The following is a 17,804-nucleotide window of genomic DNA, read 5'->3' as shown; positions in this document are numbered from 1 at the left end:
CTGAGCTCATCAGACTGAATGAATGGGTCTGCAGAACACGGTGAGGTTCTGAGGAGGTTCTGGTAGCAGAAGGTCACCTGTTCATGTTTAGAATAGAGAAGGTCCAGTCCAGTTTGAAGTTCTGGTTCTGGTCCAGTCTGATCTGGACTTTGTTTCAGGATGCTGGTTCTGTTTTCTCCCGGGGGCGGGCAGGTCCGGGATGCGGTGCACTGTTGTCATGTCCCCTCCCTCCAATATTGCACTCGTCCCGGCCTCCCCGGCCCAGGGGTCGCGGCCCGGCGCCGTCGTCCTGGAGGACAGGAGACAGCAGGTGTTGCTGAAGGACAGGATCCGCAGACGGTCAGTCTTCTTCTCCTCGTCTGTCAGAATTTTAAACCTTCTCAGATTCTAATTTATTTGGAAAGAAAGTTTCTCCTACCAGCATGTTGCCTTTTTTAACACGTTGAACGTTTGGCTTTAGGAAAAGTTAAAACTCAGCGATGGGATTCGCCGTCTGGCAGTTAGAACACTATGCTGATAATAAATGAGTTTCTGTGGTTTACATCAACAGGAAGTTAGTGCTGCTTTAAGGAGGACGTGTTGGTCTCCCTCTTTACTGCTGAACTGTCCCTGCAGATGATGCTCATCAGGAGGAGAGAAGCAAACGGTCGGTGCTGCATCCGGCAGGCTAAACCCAAACAACAGGTCGGTGTAACGGTTCAGGCTCAGAGCGTCTGACATCAGTCTGGTCCCATCAAACTCCCAGCGTTCCTTCTCCACCTGCAGCAGGAAACGTCTGGACTCTACAAGGTCCGCCGTTCTGGAAGAAAACTGAAACGTTTTGGGTTTAGGTTGCCTTTAATGTAGCGACGCACAAACATTAAGCCTCCATCATGGCGGTCTCAGTAAATACCATATCTGACAGCAGAGGACGGCCGGGATGCAGTATTTGGTTAGAATATTTAGAGAGTGATGCGTTCACTGACAGAAAAACTGCTCCGGCAAATCGGCTCTGACCGCCCAGAACTAGAGATGCTAGAAGTCATCGAAACACAAGAGAGCAGCGTTTTCCAGACAAACAGCAAGCAGAGCTTATTTCTGAAAAATAAGTTACTGGATAATAAAAAAGCTTAAATCTTCATTTGACTAAAAATAAAGAAAAAAAACAAATTCTGATAGTGAAGTAAATAGTGTAAAATTAACTGGATGTTACATTTCCCGTAGAGCCTTAAGGATGATTTTATAGAATAAAATCCTCAGAGCGCCGGAGCCGCACCGAGCAGAGCGTGTTTTTATTTAGAGTTCGTTAAAGGAGACGATGCGGATGAGCGTCGGCGTAGCGTTAAAACCTCTGCCTGGAAAACAAACAGGCTGAAGCTTCTTTCTAAAACCAGCTGATGCTCATCAGGACAGAAGCAAACATGGTGGAAACCATCATGTTAAGAAGCAGATCCTGGTTGGTTCATGGAAACAATCAAACTTTGCTGTGATGGATGGTTTCTGCGTCTCATTAGCTTCCAAACACTTTCACTCAATCAGCCCAACTTCTGCTCAGACTAACATGGATCCACAGACGCTCGGCTCTCTGACGGCGTTTATTTCCTGCGTCCGGTGGGAGAACAGTCCTTCTGTTGAACTCAGACCTGGATGTGCATGAGAACCTGCTGTCGACGAGCTGCAAAGTCTTCTGGCACCGTGTCTGAAGCAGCAGAAGATGGAGAAACAGGTCAGAGGGAGAAAAAGGCTCCTGAACAGCGAAGCGGCAGAAGGTGTGATTTACCGTTACATCTGTAGCGCAGGTTGGACCAGATGATGTTCTCCTGGGAGAAGCAGAACACGCCAAGCCTTCCTCCTCTCATCGTGGTGTCGATGACCGCGCCAGAGTCCGCCACCATGTTAGTTCCATCAAAGAACTTCACCCTGAACCCCAAACCAACCAGAAAATCAGTCAGTGAATGAGCGAGTGACACTGACTGATTCATTCCCCGACTGATGGACTCACTCACTGACTCACTCACTCATTTAATCATCAGTAAGCAGTAACAGGCGAACTCAGTAGCAGAAAACAAGCGCACTCTTTCTGAGGCTGTCATTCTAATGGATGATGTGGTTGCTAGGCGACGATCTGACTCCAGATGGAGAGACTGTCTGACTGGAGCAGAAACTGGTTTACATGTGAGGAGAAGGAAGGAAGGAGATGAGAAATATCTGCAGGAAGCATCAGATCTGAGAGAAGCAGAAGTTTTCAAGTAGAAGAAATATGAAAATATCTGCGCTTGTTTTTGGCAGGAAAATCCTCCATGAAATCCAGAATCGGCTTTTTTGGATGATTGGAAACAATTCAGCTAAGTTAATTTCTAAAGCGCCATCATCATCTCTTTCCAGAGACGATTCAACCAGATCGTCCAATCAGATTAAAGATCCAGAGTTTCCATCAAACGTCAGTCATTGGCTTGCAGGATGAGCAGGTAGAGACAGCAGATATTTGCTGGTGTCGTTGACTCTTCGGCAATCCCTCACACCAAGCATGCCTGTAGCGACAGTGGAGAGGAAAAACTCCCTTTGAACAGGAAGAAAACCTCCAGCAGAACCAGGCTCAGAGTGAGCGGCCATCTGCTGAGGCCGATGTAAGCCTGAATCTAAACTGAAGGACTGACTGATGAAACATAAAACACAGGAGAGCAGAAATGAACCAAAAGAGGAGGAAGGATTCAGGTGTAAAGACAAAGACATGAAAGTAAAAAAAATAACCTGATCAAAGAGGAAAGAAAAAAAACAGTTGTGGAGATAAAATCTCTTCCAGACAGACAGAAAACAGCATGTTGTGCTTCACAGACTTCAGCTACTCTTAACTAATGACTGTCGTTTCTGGATCCATTTTAAACGTGATTCCGATGATTTGAGAGAAACTCCTTCAGGGATGAAATTATCTCACAGGGCGGCGTTCGGACCGACGGGTTTCCTCTCATAAACTCTTCCAGTGTTTCGCTCCGTCTCTGCGTCTGATCTGCATATGAACGGCTGCCGAGGCAGATTCCTGCCAGGGCTTTGGTCGTCATGGCGATGAGCACAATGGAGAGCTGGGGGGCCCCGGGGCCACAAAGAAGGTTCAGAGGGGAAAGAATGCAGTTTAAAGAAAAAGGAGAAAAGAGACGAATAACGGACAGACATCTGCAGGCTGGAAGAGTTCAACCAGTTCCTGCCTTACTGTAGACCTCTGTAGTACAGTACTAGACTCAGTACTACACACAGTACTACAGAGTACTACAGAGTACTGTGGTGTCTGTAGAACTCTGTACTGCCGTGTTGCCAGAACAGCAGCAACCCAAACTGCTCAAAGAGCCAAACTGGACCAAAAAAACAAAAAAATAAATCTATCTGGAGCCGCAAAACTGTAAAAGTTTTCAATCAGCCTCTAAATGTTTTATCCTACTATAGAAAAGGAATAAATGGGCTTAAATATATAATAAACATTAATGGTTAAATGTTTATTTTGGAGCAAATGTCACATAGTAGCAGGAAGGTGGGGAGGAGCAGTGAACGCTCTCACTGCTCGCTGCTTCACCGCACGGTTTAACTTTTGTTGCATTGATGAAATAATAGAAACAGGATAAAGGAATGTTTCTGTGGCGGACGTGTTTCTGTTGGGAGGAGCTGATGGAGTCATGAGGAACCAAGCAGGAAGTGACATCATCAGAGCAGAGCTCTCTAACCCTGAAATCCCTCATCCTCCGTCACCAGCGCTCCTTCATCTTATTTTTAGGATTTGGGGAAATAAAATGTTAGAAAGTTCCCATCCCTGCATCAGAGCGCTACCTGTTAGATCTATGAACGGTTTTCTATGCTTGCAACCAAACTAGCAGCAGTAGTGGAGTTTGGAGATGCAATCTACTTCCTTAATCTATCTTTGCTCTCCTCTAATTTATCCAGAAGTTCTGAAATCAAAATGTTTTATTATTTTATAACCTCTCATTCAAAGCAGACATGCAGGCGATCCTTCCTGATTGGTAATAAAAGCAGATAATTCGCTCCTTTCTTCTCTGAATCCTCTTTCCTCATCAGCTTTCTTCCTTTTTTTCCCTTTCAGATCCACCGTCTGAGACGCACCCGCCGCTTTGTTTACATCAGCCTCCTGCCTGGCGCCGCGCCGCTGAAACCTGCTGCAGGCGGTGACCACTGATCTCTATGGCTATGACTCATTTTAATTGGAAGAAATGTTTATATTTATTGTTTAACTTTATTTATTATAGAAAAAAATATAGAATTGGAAAACTTAATGTTTTTTCTTGACCTCCTGCACACCATATAAAAAATAAAATAAAAATCAATTTACATAAATTTTTGAAAAAGTTCAAGGGAACCACAAGGGGAGAGCTGCAGGTTACCGACCCCTGACCTACAGGAACGCTTTAGCTGAAGTAAACGATGTGAAAATAGGAAAATCTTTAGCTTCTGGGCTTATTTTAACCAGCAGTGAGTCGTCATCATCGCAGCTCTGTAGAACCGCCTTACTTCAGACACTTTGGAGGTTTCAGGTCAGCATCTAGTCCAGACTTTAGGTCACCTCAAAGCTTTTGGGTTTTTTTCACCATCCAGAAGTGAACATGTTGGTTAAAGTCTCTGACTTCCTATCAGGCACTGCAGGGTTTCAGCAGGAGGATCTCTACACGGTTTATGGTCCAAGAAGAGCAGAACCGTGTCATTGAAGAACCGTGTCATTGAAGAACCGTGTCATTGCCATGGCGTGAGATTTAATCTTTTGATCCTCATCCCCCCCCGTGTTCTCAGTCCTCTAACCAAAGCGAAGCTCCTTCAATGGCTGCAGCCTCAGGAACCTTCCTTTCCATTTATGTTTTTAACACCGTGTCTCTCAGACAGGTTGTCACTACCCGATCCGTCCCGGAAGTTCGATCCGTTCTAGGTATGCGCCATTAGAGCATCCAGATATACATCTGTACCGATCTGTACTGGAATCAGGATGCTACGCTACTTCCACGAGCTAACTTTATCAGCTTTGCGTTTAAACATACATCTAGTCTTTTTGAGTTTTATGTTTTCCTTTCATGTTAACATTATGCTATATAGTGCGTAATCTACAGAAAGAAACAACTAGAATGCAGATAAACATGGTTTAATCAGATTTACTGCTCTGATCGTGTCCCATGATTACGTCAGAGAAGCTGTTTAACAGAGAAAATGGAAAAAGCATCAAAATTGTCTCAGAAAAGTCATAAAACTTTTTTTTAAAGATGTGTTTTAGCATTCTTTAGTGAGTTAAGGATAGAAATAAGTGATTTTAGTGCTATAATTACAAAATGTATGGAAACCCGGATATATGTCTTTCCGCGCATACAAAGGAGGGATCGTGCTCCCGGGACGGATCGTGCTTCCGGCACGGATCGGGTAGGGACACGGAAATTATCTTATTGATCCTTATTCAATAAACAGAATTTAAATTCAATTAAATTCATTACACTTATTTAAAGTTTTTTTTTAGTGCAGATCTGGTTTTGACTAAACACAGCTGTGTAGAAATGTGGTTAATTCCATTTTGTTCCAGGATTTAAGGAGGTAAATAGTTTTTCACAAAGACTCATTTTAAAGCCTTTAGGTTAATAAAGGAGATCAGATTTTCCCTCTATGGTTGTTAGATGTCCTGAGTGATTTAGATGAGACCAGAAAGCAGCAACAGAAAACATCTTTAGGGGTAAAATCCTTTTTAGCAGATCAGTTTTGTGTATCTTCGTGGCTCGCCGTAGATATTATAAGTTTTTTCTTGAACGACGTTGTCCGTCTCACCTGATGTATCCCACCTGCGGCCGGTGGCTCAGCTGCCAGCGGTACGAGGTTCTGTCCTTCCAGCCGATGTTTCGGGGGTCCTTCCAGAGCATCTTCACCTCTCCAGGTGTGTCCCCAGTGTGCCACAGAGCGTTCCTCAGGTACTCGCCCGGCCCGGTTCGGGACTTCACAGCCTACAGGACACAAGAGGGAAAAGTTCAATCAAGCGTTTTCTGATAATGGAAAAAGTTCAGAGTTTATCGAGTCGACATTGTATATAATCGCAGTTAGTTTATAATTATTTGCTGAGATGTATTAGTGTGTTAACTGAAGCTCAGACACAAACACTGTAGCCATGGTAACACAACAATAAATAACAATAGAGCAGAAACTGAATAAGAAAAGCTCAGACTGAATCAGTTTTCATGGAGTTTAAAATGAACTGAATTAGTTTTAATGAATTTACTAAATGGAAGCTAAAATAATTGCTTTGTAAATGTATGATGTGTTAAAAATTCAGTTTATTTTATTATTATTGCTGATGAAGATTCTCAGTCATCCAGGTCAGAGTCAATCCACTGGACTTTGTTTCCTAATTTGATGCGTTTCTCTTCCATCCAGGAAACTTTTTCAATTCCAAATGTCAGAAATAGCGTTTAGTTGCTTTATTATCATTATTTATTTGCCACAGAGTAATCAAACACAGATTCACAGATTTCTGTTTTCCTAACCCTGTCTGCAGCGGCCAGTGCTAAAGTTAGCAAGTCTGCAGCGACCAGTGCTAACGTTAGCCCGTCTGCAGCGGCCAGTGCTAACGTTAGCCCGTCTGCAGCGGCCAGTGCTAACGTTAGTCCGTCTGCAGCGACCAGTGCTAACGTTAGTCCGACTGCAGCGACCAGTGCTAAAGTTAGTCCGACTGCAGCGACCAGTGCTAAAGTTAGCAAGTCTGCAGCGACCAGTGCTAACGTTAGTCCGACTGCAGCGACCAGTGCTAAAGTTAGCAAGTCTGCAGCGACCAGTGCTAACGTTAGCCCGTCTGCAGCGGCCAGTGCTAACGTTAGTCCGTCTGCAGCGACCAGTGGTAACGTTAGTCCGACTGCAGCGACCAGTGCTAAAGTTAGCCCGTCTGCAGCGGCCAGTGCTAACGTTAGTCCGTCTGCAGCGACCAGTGCTAACGTTAGTCCGACTGCAGCGACCAGTGCTAAAGTTAGCAAGTCTGCAGCGACCAGTGCTAACGTTAGCCCGTCTGCAGCGGCCAGTGCTAACGTTAGCACGTCTGCAGCGGCCAGTGCTAACGTTAGTCCGTCTGCAGCGACCAGTGCTAACGTTAGTCCGACTGCAGCGACCAGTGCTAACGTTAGTCCGACTGCAGCGACCAGTGCTAACGTTAGCCCGTCTGCAGCGGCCAGTGCTAACGTTAGTCCGTCTGCAGCGACCAGTGCTAACGTTAGTCCGACTGCAGCGACCAGTGCTAAAGTTAGCAAGTCTGCAGCGACCAGTGCTAACGTTAGCCCGTCTGCAGCGGCCAGTGCTAACGTTAGCACGTCTGCAGCGACCAGTGCTAACGTTAGCCCGTCTGTAGCGACCAGTGCTAACGTTAGCCCGTCTGCAGCAACCAGTGCTAATGTTAGCACGTCTGCAGCGGCCAGTGCTAACGTTAGCACGTCTGCAGCGACCAGTGCTAACGTTAGCCCGTCTGAAGCGACCAGTGCTATCGTTAGCACGTCTGCAGCGACCAGTGCTAACGTTAGCCCGTCTGCAGCGGCCAGGGCTAACGTTAGCCCGTCTGCAGCGGCCAGGGCTAACGTTAGCCCGTCTGCAGCGGCCAGGGCTAACGTTAGCCCGTCTGCAGCGGCCAGGGCTAACGTTAGCCCGTCTGCAGCGGCCAGGGCTACTGTTAGCCCGTCTGTCTGTTCATTTTATTTGTGTTTATCTGACTGTGTTCATTATTATTCCTCCACTAAATGAAAAAAGTCAGAATCTATTATTATCTAGAGACGATTAATAACAGGAAGTGAAATGCAGCTCCGGACTAGCTTTGAATGTGGTGATGTCATCAGTATGCTTCTGCTCCAGTTGACCCATATCTATGGTGTGTGCTCCCGTTCTTCCCGAGTCCAGACTTTCCTGGGTTCTTCTCTAGAACATGCTTGTTTTTTTAACGAGTCTGTACTCGCGTTCTAGTGAATTGAGAAACATACCCATATATAAGAGGCATCATGTTAAACTAGGATGGGCTAACTAAAATGTGCTAAGCTATGCTACCATTAGCTATTAGCTAAAAAAGCTAGATTAGCCTAAATTGCCATCAGCGTTACATGCTAATGTTTCCCCATTGATATGTTTGATGAGACGAATAAAAAAATCAGCCATCTAGGGCTTTCTGTGATGAACAGAGGAAAGAAGAACCAACAGGAACCTTGAGCTGCAGGGCGGGCTGGGCCGTGGCCCTGAAGGGGAGGGACTGCCAGTACGCCTGCTCCGTCTGCTTCCACATCACCACGTAGAAGCTGGAGGAGTCCTGGTAGCCAAAGATGAAGCCGGCGTAGTCGTCGTCCGTCACCGTGTTGACGTGGAATGTTCCCTCAAAGTCGACGCCATTAAACGCCGTGTAACCTGCAGGAGCATAAAGGAGAAGGGTGCAGGTTACAGGTGGATCAGAGGCGGAGAAGGTTCTAAACTTAGTGAAGGTAAACATACCAACAGCTAAACCAGGATCACTGTTCATGGTCTGAACGATCTCCATGCCCTGACAGTGGGAACAAAAGGAACAGCTGATTATCAAGTTAGATGTTTCTGATCCGCCTCAAAGGTTCAGGAAGGAAAACGGAACCGAAGCCAGAAGCTGAGTTTGATCCCAGCAACATCTGATCCTGATCTAAGACGGAAGAATGAAGACAGTTTCCCTCAAAACCCGAAAAACTTTCTATTCTGACGTTTTTGCTGATGCTAACAGTCATTAATCTAGAAAGTTCTCCTTGAAGCTTCAACCATCAACAGCTGGATTTAGCAAAGTTACATCCCTGCTGCTTTCATACAGCGAGACCTTCAGCTAGATCCTGATCTTCATCTGTGTCTGTGCATCATCTTCATCACCTCTTTAAAACCACTGGTCTGTGGAAGACGGCAGCCATGACCACCGAGCAGCAACTGTTGCTGGGAAAGGTCAGGAGGTCATCTCCAAACCAGCGTTCTGCAGAGGCGAGCATTCAGGGATCAGTCCAAGGTCAGAGCGCGGAGCTCAGAGCAATAAGCACAAACTCATGACCTCCACCTCAAGCTGGGCGTAACGAGGGCCGATCAGCCTCTAACGACCGCCTCCCCATCAGGAATCAGAAGGTCGGGAGAAAATCAAACATGTTTGAAATTCAGTCGGCCGTCGTAAGGTGGTGGTGGGTAAATCCTGCTGCAGAACCTCAAACACTGAGCGTGTTGGAACAGGGGAGTTCTTCTTCCAGATTGACCGACCAGCGCCATCTCTCGGAGCCGAGTCCGACATGCAGGCTTTAGACGTACAGTGTGAGCAGGTAGATCGCATCAGAGCGTTGGGTCGTCAGTGTGAGAACAAACATCCTGAGCTGTGTACTTTTAAACCCTGCAGTTTCATTGTACAGCGATTGAAAAAATCGTACAATATGCCCTGCTTTAGACTCTACAGGCCTCAGGGTTAAAGGTCATGACCCTGAAGCAGTCAGACTGTTTGGGAGACTTGAGGGAGAAAGGTTGAGTCTGAGAACAGCAGACTGTAGCTCCTCCCTCCTGACCTTTATCCTGAGTCGGTCTCCTGCGCCGTCAGAACAGGAAGTTTATTTTATCCAGAGCCTTCAGGAAAAGCACGTAGCACGGATCTGCCGCCAGATTTTAGAAGAAGAAGAAATGTTTTTGCAAGGTGAGATCTCACTGAAATCTGCCTATTCCCCAATAAAAAAAAAAACAAGAAAAACGTGTTTTGTCATAATTTTTGGTGATTTTCTTTTAATTATTGCACATGTTTTCTTACAGATGTACGTTTTAATGTGACTCCTGCTGGAACTTAACCTGAAGTTAAAGGCTGCGTCATGCTGTCAAATCTGCTGTTTCAACGACGCAAACACTTCCAAGAACATAAAATAAATAGACATTGAAAGTCTGTTTCATGTCGACTGTTTTCTCTGATGTTGTGGGAAAAAAAAACTGTAGTTATTTCCTATTGTGTTTCTAGGTATTCACTAATTCACTATGAGAACAGGCAGCTAAGTTAATCTGAATTTACAGCCTCTACTGATAGTGTTGGGCACGTTACTTTGAAAAAGTAATTAGTTATAGTTACTTCTCCCAAAAAGTAACTGAGTTACTAACTGAGTTACTCCACAATAAAAGTAACTAGTTACTAGTAAAAGTAACTATTGCGTTACTTTTGCGTTTCTCGCCCCCGTAAACCTCCCCACTCGGCCCCCACCTTCTCGCCGTGTGTTTCCAAAGCCAGCTGAATAGAGCGGACGACAAAGACAAGAACCTGCAGAGAGTTTAGCATTTATTGCAACTCAACGTAAATGACATCAGGGGGGAACGCCATGGGAAGTTTTTTAACAGGGCGTTCAGATCTGGTGAGTATATGAAATTAATAACTGGGGATGTCTAATTCTGAAATCCTGTGTGTTTGGGTTGTTATAGATGCTGCAACATCTATCTATCATCTATCTATCTAGATCTATACTCTGTGTGTGACATAAAATATGGATCTCCATTCCTGCCACAAAGGCCATCAAATAATGTTTAAAATAAAAAATACAGTAGGTTGAAAAGGCAGAGTATCCATCCATCCATCCCGATTTCTCCCTTTCTCCATATAGGCTATCATTTCTGGCTGTTATCAGGTTAATCATTTGATCGATCACGCTCTCCATAGTTCTCCCTTGGCGCGAGCACAGGGCGACTGTTGCGCGCCTTTAGCGAGCATGCGCGTTTCCTGTCGCTTGCGCGGTGACTCGTGACGCCTGCGCTGTGCGGAGATGCAGAGGAAACCGTTATGTGATGGGGAAACACGGTATTTCCATCAGGAAAACACTGTTTTGCTGCTGGAGTCATCCTCACTCTCCATCTCTCTGTGTGTGCTGTACGTTAACACCCACCAGCAGAAACACCCACCTACCCAACTGACAGACGGAATCTCACTATACATCAGCCATTCTCATCCTCCCCTCTCTCATGACAAGGCGCGCACCTCTGGATGACCTAAAAAATAATCTTTAATATCTCTTAGACAAAAGTAGCACAAACAATATTTTTTTCAGCACAAATCTTCACTAACGTTGCACTAACCATTCAGTCTATTTGCAGAGTTTTTTGACGTGGGTGGGGTGTCAGCTTCACGCAGCTGCGCACGAGTCCTATCATGAAAAAAGGTTCATTATGTGACCTGAGTAACGCGCAGTAACGGGGTGTCTGCAATGGTAACTGCGTTATAGTTACAGTCAAAGTAATTAGTTAGATTACTCGTTACTAAAACAAAGTAACGGCGTTAGTAACGCCGTTACTTTCAACGCCGTTAGTCCCATTACTGTCTACTGGATAATAGCCCAACAGCAAAGATAAGAACAGCACAAACGATACTAAAACAATAAAGAATATAGAATATAATACTGGCAACCTTATCCAATTGAACTGGAAAGAGATCATATATACATAATTAAAAATATGAATAGACAAAAACATTTCTATAGTAAAGACCCAGGAAATAAACACAGAAAAAAATGTATTTTAATAAAAATATTTCTGGTATAGTGGCTTTTAATTGACTTTGCTTTCACTTTGAAAGGCTCTGAATTAGCTTCCGGTTCCAACGGCGCAGGTCTGCAGATAGACTCTCTTGCCTGATTTGGGCTCATTTTGGAGCCACAGAACTGAATCTGAGGATTCGCGATTCCTCAGATTCTTTGACCTCACAATCATGTGATTGTGAGGTCAATGAATCCAAATGTCCATCAGCTGAGTTTGATCCAAACTGGAACAGCAGAGCAGGAGAACACAGAAGAAGAGAAGAACCTCCTGCAGAGGTCTGGTTAAAGTCCAGACCTGCTGCGGGGGTTTCTACAGGAAGCTGAAGGGGGCGGAGCTTCTCTGTACATGGACGGTTGTGGTTCCTTCATCATTAAACGCAGACACACGTTTATTTACCTCCGCTTCTTCCGAACAGGAAGACGACCAGCGGTTCTGTTCTGAGATCACCTTTGAGACGATCCATACCTGGTTCAGAACCACCCAGTTGGGGTCGATCTGAGCGTCGCCTTCCGGGTCCAGGATCACCGTCTGATAGGCTCTGAAATCCGTCAGCGTGACCTCGGCGCTTTCTGGACACACATCGATCAGGTCCATCACCGCGTCGTTGTCAAAGTCGTTCTCACAGACGTCTCCGACTCCGTTAGCTGAGGACAAAGACGACACAGACGGGTCCAGACTGAGTCCGGTTCAGGTCAGGGTTCACATGGGGAAAGTAAAGATGAGGGTTATGGACAGAAACCAGGCGCATCAGAAACACTCAAACCGACATCCGTCAAGTTTCAGGACTAAACATTTTTCTTTTCTCATTCTTGTTCTTTTTAATATTTTATCGCCTCTTATAAACCAGGAGAATTTCTTTTCTCTGACAGACTGGATGGGTTCTGGTTCTGGTTCTGCTCGGTACCATCAGAGTCTTTCTGGTTGGGGTTGATGATCAGTCTGCAGTTGTCGTAGTCGTCAATGACGCCGTCGTTGTCGTCGTCGTGGTCGCAGTCGTCCCCGAGGCCATCGTTGTCTGAGTCCAGCTGGGAGCTGTTGGGAATATCGGGACAGTTGTCTCTGCTGTCCTGGTGGCCGTCTCCGTCCCTGCGGGGACAGAAGGAGAAGAGGTGCAGCTCTTCATGTTTCTTCCACGCTGATTGGACGACAGCAGAGCAGGGCGTTTGTGTTTCTGAGCCCTGAATATTTACTGATCTTGTGGGGACCAGCTGAAGCTAAACATCACTGTGGTTCAGATGTGTGTTTGTCAGACATACGTGTCCTGGTTGGTGTCACAGACGTCTCCCACCAGGTCGTTGTCCACGTCCGTCTGCAGGAGAGGAGACGATTGTTTGATCGGATCTCTGAGCAGAACTTATTGACCCAATAATGATCTATGAACGGCTACGGTTCCGTCTGGGAACCTCTGTGTTTTAAGGACCAATTCTCATTCTGATCTTTAGCATGGCTATCGTGTCGGGACGATGCAGTTGGCTCAAACAAATCTAACGGCTGCAGAGCTCCCTTCCCCAAGACAATGTCCACAAGACACTCCTACAGGGATGCAGTCCTACCCCCAAAGTGTATGAGGACAAAACAACACGAAGGTCAGATGATTTCTTTCTCTTTCCATGAGGCCTTCCTGTGTTTCACATCGGAAAGGAAGCCAAACCGACTTTACCCAACATTTTTATGAGTTTCAGGAAGTCAAAAGTCGTGGCGTCTAGCTGATCCTAAACCTCTGACTAACTTCTGCGTAACTTATCCAGAGCTTCTCTCCAACATATCAGTGTATCCGCCGTGTTCCAGACGAGCGCTGAACGTGTTTCTAACTTCCAGCTACTGTATAATGGCGTATTGGCAGCGTTTTGGTATAAAGGGGGTTCACAGGAGGAAACCGTCAGTTCTCCTCCAGACTTCATCCCCATCATAGGGGGAGCCAGAAGGTGAGTGATGGATCCTCCCTGCGTTCACGCCCACCACCAACACACTTCCTAGCAGACATGACGCTCAATCTGCTGACACCAGAAACCTTTCTTTTTCTTTAATTTTTTTGTTTGGTGGGCGGTAAACAGCAGCTAGGTTAATACCGCAATCAAAGAAATCTTTTTATGCAGGCCGGGTGCATCTCTGCCCCCCTCAGGACTCTGTGCATCGCTTCCTGGGCATCACGATGTCGTCCGTTATGCAGAAGTTAGGCTGTCGTTGGACAGAAGTTCTGGACTCGTTATGAATCCTCTATCTATTCGCCCAGAATAGAAAAAATCCATAGAAAGTTCAGCGTCTGGCAGCGTTTAGGAGATTCTGGGACATCATGCAGATAGGCTGGATAGATCGGCAAGGTTTGACAGCGGCTTAATGCTAAATGCTGGAAGAAGCTCAAGCCTTCCACATGCAGATCAGCAGAGGTTTGTAGGTACGGCACATTTAGCGACAGATGTTCCAGATGAACAAAATCTCTTTTTGATGATTTTTTTCTGTTCATTAAAGACAAAGCTAACAAGATTGGCCACATGGTATGCTATGCTAACACATCTGAGCTGTTGTTTATAAAGATAGAAAAAGCTTTATTTCACTAAGGATTTAAACACTGATAAAAATATCCATGCATTCTCTCATATACTCACTATATTTGAATGACCAAATTCTGACCCAAAGTAATTAATTGGGAATCCTCATGTCCGCTAGCTGCTAGCTTACCCGCGGAAGGTAGACTAAAAGGTTTCTGATTAAACAAATATTTAATGGAAATGTTCATTTAATGTCTGAAAAGCTGTAATAAACAACATTTTGTTTTGTATACTCTATATAGAAAATGACAATAAAAGTTGTCTAAGAGTCTAATGAGATATTATTCGGCAAAATAATGTTTTATTCACATCAAAGATTTGCATTGTGTCACAGTTGGTTCTGTTAAGTTTTCATTTGAGTATTCAGTTTTATTTGGCTCCATGTTTTCTAGTTTTATTGGTTTAATTCCTATTTTGTTGTGTTTTCTGGATATATCTGAGTTCTTAGGTATTTCTTGGTTGCCCTCTGTTGCCCCCTTGTGTTGGTCTCCTTTTCCCCAGCTCCTTTCTAGAAGCCGCTGTTCACACCTGCTCCCAATCAGCTCATTAGTCCGCAACTGTTCAGTCAGCCATAAATACTCTCCCTGTGCCGTTCCTCAGTGCTGGTTCCTTGTCTTTCCTTCGCTCCTCATGGTCGTTTCCCTGATTTCTCCATCTTTCTGGTCTGTTTTACATTTTTATGTTGGATTTTCGGTTTCCTGCTTCAGTTGCTTGTGAAGATTCATTTAAATCTTCAAGAACTCACCTCTACCTCCCTGCCTCTGAATTTGGGTCCTCAAAACCTCAACCAAACCCTGACAACATCGCTAATATGTTTTAAAACATTCAACTCACTCTAAATGAGTTAAAAGTTCATTTGATGACCTCACAAATTCATCAAGATAAACTTTGGTTCTCAAACATAAAATCCATGTCAATGTTTGGTGGAGGTTTACTGAAGACCCAAATACAAGATCCAGAGGCGAACATGCGGAAAATATCGAAAATACTGAAAACCAAAACCAGATGATTCGAGGGAGAAACACGCAGGGAGCCGAGTAACAACAAAACAAGAAGAAACCAGCAGTGAGGAACTGCAGAGGTGGTGTATATATGGGTAACGGAACAAAGGAGCAGGAGTGGACAGAAGTAACCTGAAGGAAGCCAAGAGAAAAGGAAACAGGCACTAGGGGGCGACAGAGAGTAACTCAGGAAATAAAAAAACTGAAAGAAAACAACTACAAAGACACAAAATTACAAAGAAACTGAAAATAAATCCGAACAGAACCCTGACAATCCAGGTAAACTATCATTGCATCATTTGACTCATTATGGTTTACAACTATTTAGATTTGTTTCTTTGTGTACATAGTAGTTTAGTTGGGTTTCATTACTTTAGTCAAACATTTAAAGCAAATATGTTTGACTTGGAGCTGAATGATTTTTGTTAATAAATTCTTATACTTTGAATGGAAAATGTGGTGAATTAATTTTTTTGTTCATTTATTGTTCAAACTCACAAACAATATATGACATTTCAAATTATATCTAAATTAATAACATTTACCACCAGTACCGGGGTGGGTAATAAATACGTATATTAAAGTGGCACAACACCTGCATGGGGTTGCTGAGTTCAGGGCAGCTGTCGCAGGCGTCTCCAACGCCGTCTCGGTCTCTATCGGTCTGCATGGGGTTGGGAACCTTGGGACAGTTATCCAGAACGTTGGGAATGCCTGAACACAGACAGAGACACTGAGCAGACAGCACGCCTTAAACCCACTCGTCTGAACAGAAAGACCAGGGCTGATCTTTTCTATTAAAGGGGTTTCAGAAGATCCAAACCAACCAGTCCAGACTGGATGCAGCATCACAGAAGCCAGGAAACCTCTGGATCATCTGTATGTGTGAGCGCTGGTGTAAAGGTCAGGGGGATTTTATGGCCCAATCCCAAAGAGCTCCCTAAGAACTAACCCTTCACTATCGACAAACACTCCCAATAAAGTCTCACTCACAGCTGTGGAAGGTGCCTTGATTCAAGGTGGGGGGGTATAAAAGAGAATGGGACAGCCTCCAACGGAAAAGGGATGCAGTTATTGCTATGGCAACACAGTGTTGTCCCATCTGCGTGGCTGTAGAACATGCAATCAACCATTTGACCCTATATTGAAAAAAGGTGAAAGGTTGAAAGAGGACCTTCCATTTTTGAATTAACTATGTTGTTTTATTTTTCTAACAAATCAGTGGAAGTTACCGGCACACGTTTCCTCCGCCGCTAGGTGGCCGTTACACCCGCTGCCAAACTCCTGCCAGTTTGCACTGATGCAGCCTTGCTATTTCAGGGCTGAACGGCCCACTCGCCCTACCCCCTACGTGGTTTGGGACGGCCCTTAACGTGGCGGCGCTTCCACGGAACGCAGAGAGGGTTAGGGACCAGTTTGGGATTGGGCCGACTCATAACCCTGTTACCACTGACTGTGGTTCTGATCCCAGTTTGGATCTGATGAACTATAGGCCTTGTTCCCTTACATCAGACTGGGAGCAGAAGAAGAGTTTGAATGGCTCAGATTTGTTTATGCAAAATCAGAAACCAATTCTTTAGCTTTTAAGGTGAATTTCAATCAATTCAAACAGTATTTCTTAAAAAACGTGTAACAAATATGTTTTTAAACTGTATTTTATGTTGTTTCAGTATCCAGTTTGACTGTTTTTAATGTTTAGTATTAGATTTTTAATTTTGGTTCTAAAATTCTGCTAAGGTTTGCAGCTAAGCTCTCAGGTTTGTATTAAATTAGAAGTCTATAGGAAATCCACTCACACAGACCAATATCTTCTTTTTGACTCACGCCACCCACTGGAACACAAACTTTCAGTCATCAGAACCTTCCAACATCATGCTGAGCTTTGCCTACTAAAACAGAAGGGAAGCACAAAGAACAGAAACATCAAATATTCTCTCCAAACCTGTGGATACCCAAACTGGCCGTTTGTCAAATCAGCAGGATTTAAACGCAAAAACATATCTAATCCAGATGTTGCTGGATTCTCTGAAAAACTCAAGAGGATTTTCTCCAAAAACTAAATCCCAGAACATTTCAAACCAAGCAGACTTAAACAGAGACTAGTTCATCCTAAAGACAAAACCCCTGGAGTGGTGTCTGCAGTTCAATGCAGAGAGGAATGCTCTGATCTTTATATTGGCCTAACACAGAAGAGCGCCCTCCTCTGGACAAGACTCTGCGCTACATCTACACCTGATGGACAAAGGACATTCTTTGGAGGACCAGAATGTTCACACTTTGGACAAAGAAGACAGGTGGTTTGAGAGGAAGGAAGCCATCTATGTTAGGAAAGAAAAACCAACCTTAAACGGGGGTGGGGGGTATTTAAGGTTTCAAAAACCAACAATTCCCCCTAATGCCCCCCCTTTCAGATGCATAGACCAGTATTAGGTATTGCAAGCTTACAAAGACCTCAACGACTCTGAAACTAGTATCCCTGCATGTCTCTGACTATCCGGCCAGTAGGGGGTGCTGTCCATCCAATGGCTGCTACTCTGAACACTAGGAGCCAGTTTGCTAAGGGCTGCTGCTGGTTGGAGGAATAAGGGGAACACTGTGTGCAGCGCTAGTTAGCCTATCGTTTGTCTACCCGACCCTAATATGCATGAAGTCAATTTAACACCTGAGAGTATTTGCTGCTGATCATTTGTCATGAAAATGAACATCCACCAGGTTCCTATTGGCTTCATGTCTCCAG

At 44.7% G+C, this 17,804-nt stretch overlaps 1 protein-coding gene across 1 annotated transcript; it reads right to left on the bottom strand.

Annotated features, from left to right (window-relative positions):
* Positions 1 to 1,581: 1,581 nt before the first annotated feature.
* On the bottom strand, positions 1,582 to 15,785 carry LOC119798294 (thrombospondin-3a-like; the record flags this gene model as incomplete). Its single annotated transcript, XM_038307685.1, has 9 exons — positions 1,582 to 1,678; positions 1,760 to 1,899; positions 5,779 to 5,951; positions 8,177 to 8,373; positions 8,458 to 8,506; positions 11,983 to 12,161; positions 12,422 to 12,603; positions 12,774 to 12,826; positions 15,663 to 15,785. Coding segments are annotated over 9 exons (1,158 nt in total), but the record flags the coding sequence as incomplete, so codon positions are not given.
* Between the last annotated feature and the right edge of the window lie 2,019 nt (positions 15,786 to 17,804).

The sequence above is a fragment of the Cyprinodon tularosa genome, unplaced genomic scaffold (assembly GCF_016077235.1).
Source record: "Cyprinodon tularosa strain WSP-4 unplaced genomic scaffold, ASM1607723v1 ctg618, whole genome shotgun sequence".
Taxonomy (NCBI): domain Eukaryota; kingdom Metazoa; phylum Chordata; class Actinopteri; order Cyprinodontiformes; family Cyprinodontidae; genus Cyprinodon; species Cyprinodon tularosa.
The sequence above is the reverse complement of the archived record's forward strand: the minus strand, read 5'-3'. Positions and strand labels throughout refer to the sequence as shown.